The sequence below is a fragment of the Setaria italica genome, chromosome I (assembly GCF_000263155.2).
Source record: "Setaria italica strain Yugu1 chromosome I, Setaria_italica_v2.0, whole genome shotgun sequence".
In the NCBI taxonomy this organism is placed as follows: domain Eukaryota; kingdom Viridiplantae; phylum Streptophyta; class Magnoliopsida; order Poales; family Poaceae; genus Setaria; species Setaria italica.
This window is the reverse complement of record NC_028450.1, coordinates 31,504,495-31,514,364: the sequence shown is the minus strand read 5'-3', so window position 1 is coordinate 31,514,364 and position 9,870 is coordinate 31,504,495. Positions and strand designations below refer to the sequence as shown.

The following is a 9,870-nucleotide window of genomic DNA, read 5'->3' as shown; positions in this document are numbered from 1 at the left end:
GGAGAAGAAGAAGACTAAGACTCTGGGCACCAGCAGGGTTTGAGGACGGGAAGTGTCAGCTTTATACCAGTTTACAACTAACGACATCTTAGAATCGCACTCTTTATTCTTCGATGGTTTCACGATACTTCCTATCTGATGAAGCCAGATATTTAATCAATCCCGAATTATTAATCAAAGAACGAACGATCATATACAGATATACTACTAGAAAAATGATCTACACTTTAGCCCCCGAGTCCCCGAGCTCCACTCCACCAGGAGGTTCAAAGAGGGGGTTTTGGAGCAGCAAAAGAGGTGCTCCAAAACTCCACCCCCATTTGTACTACAGCTCCATGGAGTTGGCAGCTCCATGGAGTTTTGGAGTTGGGGTGTTTGGCTATTTTTTTTCCTGGAGTCGCTGGAGTTGTGGAGTGGAGCTGTGCCAAACGGGGCCTAAAGTGCAGATCATTTTTCTAGTACTCCATCCGTATATCTTCGCACGATCTTTCAAATAATAATTTGACCATTCATTTATATTTTTTATAGTTTATAATCATTATAGAGTATATTTGATTACGAATCCAACCATATAGAGTTTACATTATAAAAATAAAAAATTAATAGTCAAATTGTTGGTCAAAGATGTGTGCACCTTATAAATAAAAATGTAAAAATGGAGGGAGTATGGATGTGGACATGGAACGACCCATATTTCATTGTAAAGCTACTGTGCACTGATGTATCCCCCAAAGAGGCAAGGAAATTGGTCTGTCAAGGGAGCGTGTATATAATGTGATGTCCGGCTGACCATCATAAATTTCCACTTTTAAAAATTGTAGCAGTCTTGCTATATTCAAAGTCTTACAAACTTTCAGACCCAATATATTCCCAATCAAATAAGTCGTCGCAACTATCAGGCGTTTGCATCGAATTTTGCCACCTGATCCACTTATCTAATTCAGCAGCTCATCAGAACTGTGATGCAACGCTACAGATCGTCAGCCGTCAGGCCCATGGTGAGTGCCCGCAGGGACCACGGAACAGTAAGAGAAAACAAACGAGCCATCCCAGATGACCCAAGCGAAGCGACGTGGACCCGTGGAGATCCGAGACAGCCAGGGAGGTCGTCGTTGCCATCGGCATCGGCATCGCCGCGCAAAGTCCACGGCCATGAAAGCGCCCGATTTGACAGTCTGCGCGCAGCAGAAATGCAGAAAATTTCCACTTGCGGCATCGTCGCCAAGCCAATTCCTCCTCTTGCATGTTGGACGATTGGACCACCGGTTCGTCGATTTTCGCTGTCCAGAGAGGAGCCTGCGAGTTGCTCGTGCTTGTGCCGTGTCCAGACGCCGGGGACACGGATGTTCTTGGATCCATGTTTGGCTTTGGATTAACAAAAGGCGCTTTTGTCTTTCCAAGGAAACATGATCCAACACAAGTCGATCACCCGACCACTGCGGATCATTTAGACTATTGAGTTTTCAGTGCAACTGGCCTCTGCTGTCTTTTTGCTGAACCTGTGCTTACATATTTTATGTTATGATGATGAACTGATCGGTTTCAACTGTATATATCTTCTCTGCACTTTATAAATAAAGTTCAGTTTAACTCCATACCTGAAGTTAATTGGTGTATCTTTTGGTACAATACTATACAAGTGCGGGTTTGGACTTTGGATGTTCTTGGCCACCGCTGATCATCTTATCCATACCTCACTCACTGCTGTCGATCAGCTCATCAGCAGCTCAGCCCGTGATGGGCAGATGCAGATGCAACACCCATCGTGCCTGCCCGACCCCGGACCACGGGACGATCAGAAAACAAACGATTCCCAGACGACACAGGCGACGTGGATCGTCGCCGGGATGCCGACGCAGCCGGAGACGCCGCCGCGCGCCGCGCAAAGTACACGGCCCCCTCCGTTAAAGAATCTCGGACGTCGACGCCATCCGGCCATCCGGGAAGACTAGCCGGCGCCACGAAAGCGTCCGATCGATTTGACGGCCTGACGCGCAGCAAAGATGGCAAATAATCTTCCACTTGCGGTAGCCAAGTTCCCCTTTGCAAGCGCGATGATTTGAGTAATTTTATGGTGTGTCCAGACTCCGGGGACACGGATGTTCTTGGATCCATCCGCGTTTGACTTTGGATTAAGAAAAGCGTTTTATTCTTCTTAAAGAAGCACGATCTGCTTTCATCAGTACATCACCATCCAACAGCTGCGGGTTGTTAGACTATTGAGTTCTCAGCGCAATTGGCCTCTGCTCCCATTTGCTGAACCTGCTATAAAAGTTTCGTCGTTGCCGGAACAGTTGATCCGTGAGACGACTATTTTTTTGGAGAGGAAAAAAAAAGGTCAAGACGTACGAGCAGCCATAAACACGATTAAAGGAAATTTAAGACCGTAGCACGGTTTTCTGAAGAGTCCTGATCCATCGATCGATCTATCAGTCGATGCGGAATACGACGGCCTGTAAGCAGCGCAGGCCATCGAAGGGCGCGTCGGCGGGCGTCCCGCTGCCTCCGTCACTGGCGGCGGCGCCGGTCTTAGCCTGACCACGTCCTCGCGGTTCTTTCTGGCGTTGCGCATCGCAGAAGATCATTGCGGCGAGGAACGCCTCCATGGGAACAACCTCGGCAGCGGGTCACTGGTCGGTGTGGTCGCGCTCGGCGTGAGCGAGAGCCCGTTCGGAGGCAGTGCTGGCTCGATTGTGATCGCCGCGTCGTCACGCTGGTTTTATAGACTGGCATAGTGGCGTGGCAGCGAGCCAGCGACACGGCTTGGTTCGTTTCCGTTTCGGACGCGGAAGGCGAAGGCGCGTGCGCTGCCGGGGAGGAGTTCGTTGCGCGTGTTGGATCACGACGCTGGGATCTCCTCACGGGATAAAGGTCAATCGATCACTCGATTGGAAACTTCGAGTTCGGAGACATTTCAGCCATCGTTCTTCTTCTGAGCAGCAACATTTTTCAGACATGGCTAAGAGCCCACGACCAGGTGTTGTTTAGACTTCGGCCCACCGCCCACATAGCCCAACAAAAATGGTTCTCGTGTTTGCATTTTCTTTCAGTGGCCGAAGAATCCTGGTTTATGATTCGTGCTCCAATTTACCTTCTTTTATTTCTTTGTTGTTGTGGACTGAATTTTGCTGTGCTGTATGTTTCGTTGTCACTTTGGGCCCAGTACGATAGAAGTAGAACAATGGCATGTAGAAAAACTGGATTCGTGATTATCACTACTGAGTTCATGAGTTAGGTAGTATGCTGCTGAGTTCAGGATAGCACTATGGCATTCCGAAGTTTAGGTGTCCGACGAAGAACAGGAGCAAGGGATACCTGCGAGGCACTAGGTGATGTGGGAGTGTGGGCGAACTATTGGTGAATAACATAGCCCTTAACCTACCTTTTGTAGTAGTGGCATTGCTGAGTCGCTTGTAGCTTGCTGCTGCATTTACCGTCACCGCTCATCAGGTTATCAGCGTTCTCGCATCCGTACTGAAGTGACCAGATGAAATGCGTCAGGCAAATTGAGTTGTGTGCCACACTACTGCAAAAACTGGTTGATCGCCCAGACAAATACGGTGCGTTTAATTTACAAGCTCAACATAGTGGCCACTGGGAGAACCCTTGCACCAAGGAAACATGACTGCACTGCCTGCTCCGATCCAGCGTCTCGCGAGGCTACACATTGACCATTTCGACTGCCGACTCGGCACCGTCCTGTTCCTCCAAGACCTACGCGTGCGGGTTCAACTGCGCCGGGTGTGGACAGTGGACACGAATCCACGTGCGACCTGCACATACCCCGCACCGAATTGTGACAGCAGAACTGCAATCCGGTTGGCGCGTAGTATGATCCGATCCTGCAGCTCAAGCGCGAAGGATTCTTCCCGAGCAGACGAGTCGTCGTCGCCATTGGCCATTGGTGGAGACCGAATTTATCTCTGAATCCTCGTCAGTTGTCAGGCACGATCGAACTCGTCTAGTTTGGACTTTGGGCCTTGTTTAGCTGTCCAAACCAAAATTACTGGAGTGCAACTGTAGCGTTTCGTTTGTATTTGTGAATTATTGTCCAAATATTTCTCAAAAGATTCGTCTCGCAAAGTACAACAAAACTGTACAATTAGTTTTTGATTTCGTCTACATTCAATACTCCATGCATGTACCGCAAGTTTGATGTGATGGGAAATCTTCTTTTTACGTAGTGTCAAAGTTGGAAATTTGGGGGAACTAAACATAACCTTGGATGAAAATTTCATTTCCCCCACTCCCTGTGCTACGGAGCCTAGACATACGGCAGCACAGCTGCACAGGAGAGTTTTTTTTAATATATATATACACACACAGTATATATGAGACGCTTGTATACGAGGAGACATGGAGGTCGTCACTCGTCAGCTAGCTGAGGCACACCGGCATGCGCGAACAAGAACCGAGCCGTGACCTGCAGGGTGAGCTAGTGAGGTAGCCCGGCAAGTCGACATTCAGTTATCACTCCGGCAGAGGGCGTTTGCTGGTTGTCTCCCTCGGCCGCAATGGTCGCTGCGGTCAGGGCCTTGTTTAGTTCCCAATTTGGGAGTGTCAAAGTTGGGATTTTGCCATAAATGCACAACTGTAGCATTTCGTTTGTATTTGTGAATTATTGTCCAAACATTGACTAATTAGACTCAAAAGATTCGTCTCGTAAAGTACAACAAAACTGTGCAATTAGTTTTTGATTTCGTCTACATTTAGTACTCCATGCATGAACCGCAAGTTTGATGTGATGGGGAATTTTCTTTTTGCATAGTGTCAAAGTTGGGAATTTGGGGCTAACTAAACATGGCCCAGGTAGGCTGCTTGCCTGACTGCCAAGGAGCGCCGTTATTGGACTGTAAATGCAGGCGAATTTTGGTCGGCCACGGGTCCTGTCTGTTGGGACGGGCCTTCCGGCATGCTCGAGCTTGCCGAAAATCCTTATCCTTTCGTCAGTTGTCTGTCCACAGCAATACCAGTAGTATACTCAAAGAAAACTCCATTATCCGCGCGTCTATTAAATAACGTGGTGCAGTTTTTTTTGTTTTGATTCAAAGCACTTCAGTCTGGAAATACTGTAAATATATTCTAGTATTCTTAATGGATAAAATATTTTGAAACATTCTCGTGGACATAAGAGTTTCATAAAATGATATAAAATACTATTTTCCGAAGCTGCAAATGAGAATGCACACAAGCAAACATACGAATACGGTGCGTGACGAATGCACGTCACAATAAAATGCCGGCACCAAGTTCAGTCACCAAGCAAAGTTCTGGACTTCACATAATATTTATTATACTACTTTTTCCATTCCAAAAAAAAGTGCCATTCTAATTTATTCTATGCCAAACATCGTAGGTTTGATTATATTCATTCAAAAGAATAAGTATCTATAATACTAAATAAGTATTATTTATCAAGAGATATATTTCAGAATATATCTATTTGAATGTATAATAATTATTGATATTTTTCCACGTAAAGCTGGTTAAATCTAAGATAGCTTGACTTTAAACAAATATTTTAGACACTTTTCGTAGTCCGGTGGCTACTTTCCCCTAATTTTAGTCTAAATTAGATGTCTTTTGTGGATAATTAAACTTTAATCGGGTGCAACTACTCCCTCCGTTCTTGTTTATAAGGTGTGATATGATATGGCACGATCTCTAAATTAAATTTTGATCACTCTTTATTTTATATTATATTATTTATGATTATAAAAATTAGTTCAATTTTTAATCCATCCGTTTGAAGCTTGTAGAGCTAATTTTTAAGTCAACAAAAAATTAATTGGGCTCTTGAATTTCCCAAACCCGCCGCATGCTTACATGATAGTTGTCGATGTGCCTAATCTGCTTTTCAGCCCTGTCGCCGATGGTTGTCGATGTGCAGCTTATCCAGTCAAAAGACGCACGGCGACAAAAGGCGTAAGCAGACGGGGTAGGAGTCAAAGCGATCGATCCCCAAAGCGCCTTCACTCACATGCTACAGCATAACAGGAGCGCTTTCGGTGGCCGGATCGAGAGTCATCGAGCACACCAGCTGCGAGTGCACAGGACCACCCCCACCTTCCAGCCAGGCCATGCAATGCAAGGCGAGCGGCCGGCCATGACCGCTCGGAACCACACGAATCAAGGCTGGGAATGGGGAAGCTAGCTGCTGCAGTCCAGGCCCAGGCACCACCGGTCCGCCACTGGCCGGCGGGCAGCGTCCACTGCCACCAGAAACCCAAATGCAGGCTCAAGAGTCAGAAGGTCACTCTACTCGCCCAGCCATGGACAGTGCCCGGAGCCACGGACGCATCTGGCCATCAATTCCGAGCCGCACTACCGGCCAAGGTTCCGCAATATGCTCTCTCGTACGGTCACATTATCCTCTCTGCATTTCCACCCTCTAGCCGTGACAAATACTGCGAATTCTACTATCTGTAGTTCTGTACCAACAAACTAAGAAGCCTATATCAACGAGATCCATCTATTATAATAGTGATTGCTTGCAAGCATTTCACGACACATCCATTTTCGTGCATAAAAAGAAATACTAGTGCAGGATGTGTGAGGAAAAATTAATATACATGGCAGAATGAGTTCTTTTTTCACAACAAAAAATTGCTTTAGCAAATTTCTATGGAACTTCTGTGTTACAAAATAATTTTTAACTCCAAAGCACACTAAAAAGTCGGAAAAGCACCTCTCAATCATTTTTTTTAGATTTTAGTTCATTTCCTCGTAAACTAGCTTTTCAAAAGCCGGCTCAACAATTAGGTTGCATGCGTTTGGTTTCAGAATCAAGTGGGTTGGATCCGCTCCAACATATTTTTTTGGTTGGATTCAACTCACCTCGTGTTTGGTTGATGAGGGTAGATTCAACCTAGTTTCTTGTTTGGTTGTAATGGTTAGGTGGGATAGAATGGATGCCATCTTAGCACCATTAGATCAATAGATTGTGGAGCCCACATGTCAGCAGTGGGGTCCACTTATCATTCTTTTGTATTATTTTTTTTTCTTCTTCCTCATCCTCCAGATCTCCACCCGCCTATGCTCCATCCACCTCAACTCCCCGCTGGCCTGCCTCAACTCCTCGCCAGTTGTCGCCACCGCCCCCCGGCTCCGTCGCGGCTTCCCCGCCGGTCGTCGCCACCGCTCCCCACCGGCCCTGCCTCGTCTTCCCCGTCGGCCCCGCGCACAGCTTCCGCGCTGATCGTTGCCACCGCCCCCCGCCGACTCCGTCGCGGCTTCCCCGTCGGCCGTCGCCACTACTCCCCGCCATCCCCACCTCATCTTCCCTTGCCGCACTCACGTGGCCCTGCTCCATGGCCGCAGCGACCCCACGGGGCCTTCTTCACCCCGTCCAGTCTGGAGCTGCCTCGCGCCGTCCTCCCTCGCGCGCAGGAGATAACGGAGGAAGACGCCGTTCATCCAGGTTAGATGGATTTCTTCATTTTGAGCGGACCGAACGAACCCGGACATTGGGGGAATATTCCTTTAGTCGGATGAACCCAACTCACTACCTTTTCAAACAAATACCTGCTTAACTGGATTGGACCCATCCCAACCCACTTCAACCTTCAAACCAAACACATACTTAGCTTTCATGCATGGCTTCTCACGCAAAATCCACCAAGTTGAAACAAACGGGGCCTATTTGCTTCCAAAAAAGAAAGAGAGAAACAAGGGGGGCTAAGTCATACTAGGAGAATAGGAGATAGAAGTGGAACTACAACACCAGTATGGATGAGACAAGCTAGTTAAGGTCACTTAAGTGTTTATAAATTTATTATTTATTTGCAGCTCCTTTTGAGACCTCGTGTTTCATCTTACTTGAATGGGCACTGAATGGTGGCTCATTTTCATGCTTTACAGAAAGTAACATAAAATAAGACTTCAAATTACCAACTTGTTTATCTACGGCAAAGGTTTGTAGAAAAATACTACCTCCATTCTAAATTATAGGTCGTTTTGGCATTTCTAAATTCATAGTATTTTCTATGCATTTGGATATAATCTGTATCGAAGTGCATAGCAAAATTTATCACTCTAGAAAAGTCAAAACGATCAATAATTTAGGATGGATGGAGTAGTATTTAAAAGTTATTATGAATCTAAAAAAATTAAAACGAATAATAATTTGGGACGGAGGGAGCAGTACTTAAAAGGTATTTCTCGAGTGAAAGTACTTCGTAGAGCGGGATGGATTTCCAAATTTCCTGTTATACACACCTGTCACAAGAAAACATTTGACCCATCCGCAATGCACATACCCCGTATGTTCTAAATGGTCCTAGCGCTAAATAATGCTGTGTTCCAAGTGGTCCTAGCTCAAGCCTCTGGAAATGCACATAAAAAACGAAAAAAAAAAGAAATCAATGGAGACAGCGTAGTCCAAGGACCCTGGTCAAAGAAGCATTCAAAATGGATTGCACTTGGAGGAATAAACAAGAATACTTTGAACAGCTCCTGCATTGACCGGATTTGTTGCAGTTCCCGGATGAGTAACCACTGGCCTACGCAGCAGGGGCTAGATGCCCTGCACCTCCAATTTTTTTACACGACACAGAAAAGACGATTAGGGATAGACACAACCGCAAAGCTAGGTAAGCAAATTAGCAGCAGCAGAATTAGGCTAATCAGCAACGCAATTAAGCTAGGACACACGCAGCCCAGTAAACCAATAGGCGGATCACCATCAATCAGCGGAACCCGCGCGCGACGAGCAATCTGATGAGTCAGGACGAGTCGAACTTGTAGTACTTGTCGACGGCGGCGACGACGTCCCAGGTGCAGCTGAGCCCCTTGGGGAAGACGACGAGGTCGCCGGCGCCGAACTCCACGCACTCCGACGACCCCTTGATGTGCGCCCGCACCTTGCCCTTGAGCAGGTAGCACGTCTGCCGCGCGTCGAACTTCACCGGGAACTTCCCCGTCGGGCAACCCCACCTGCGCGCACGACGACGGCCAACGAACACTACGGTGATCAGGAAACGAGGCCAGGGAAACCGGGCAGCGTGATCGATCGGCGGCGGTGGTACGGTACTCACTTGGGCCAGGACTTGACGCCGAGCTGGAGCAGGCGGGACTCCGGCGGGTTGCGCTCGACGGCGATGGAGAGGCCGCCGGGAGGGTCGGTGTCCATGCTGTCCGGGTTCGACCCCGAGGCCATGGGCGAGCGAGGCGGCGCCGGAGGCTGGAGGAGATCGACGGAGAATGGCAGCTCCGGGTCCGGGAGGAGGAGGAGGAGCAGCAGCGGCAGTTATGGAGAGGCTGTGCTAGTTTGGTAGGGGTTGAGGAGGGTGAGGGTGTGAGGTGTGGTAGTGGGAAGGAGGCTCTCCGAGGGCAGTTGGAGCGGTGGTTTCGGCCTGTATTAAACCGGAGAGAAGGGATCTTTTTGTGTTCTCGTTTTATAAAGAGCGTGAGAGATGGTTATTGTTTCTTCTTGTGCATGTGTATAGCATTTGGAGCAGTGGGGTCACAAATTTAGAATTTAAGAAAGGGTGGTAACTGTGGAATTCTTTTCCAGAAGATGAACAAAATTCATATATGTTTGCCACAAACCCAAACATTTTATCTTCAAGGAGGTTTCAGCATTTTTGGAGGGTTGGCAAGCCAATTTCGAACTTGGGAGGCAAGCACAAACCAGCTCACTCCCATTTTGGAGGGTTGGGAAAAGCCAATTTCTGCATTTTAAACCTCTGAAGACAAGTAGAAGAACAACTGAATTTCCTCATTTTCTGCATGTGCATAACTACTGTAGATGCTTTGGGAGGCTACTTTGCATGTGTAGGGCATCGTGGAAGGCATGCTTTCTCAGAAGCAAGATATTTTATGAGCACCAAGGCTGGAGCCCATGGAGTCAAGAAAAGAAAGGTGAGGTGA

General features: G+C 47.4%; 1 protein-coding gene across 1 annotated transcript; it reads right to left on the bottom strand.

Annotated features, from left to right (window-relative positions):
- Positions 1 to 8,389: 8,389 nt before the first annotated feature.
- LOC101768576 lies at positions 8,390 to 9,374 on the bottom strand. Its single transcript, XM_004953068.2, has 2 exons — positions 9,036 to 9,374; positions 8,390 to 8,934 (listed from the first exon to the last, which is right to left on the bottom strand). Exons 1-2 carry the CDS (start codon positions 9,155 to 9,157, stop codon positions 8,724 to 8,726), a joined length of 333 nt encoding a protein of 110 aa, XP_004953125.1. The 5' UTR covers positions 9,158 to 9,374; the 3' UTR covers positions 8,390 to 8,723.
- Positions 9,375 to 9,870: the final 496 nt, after the last annotated feature.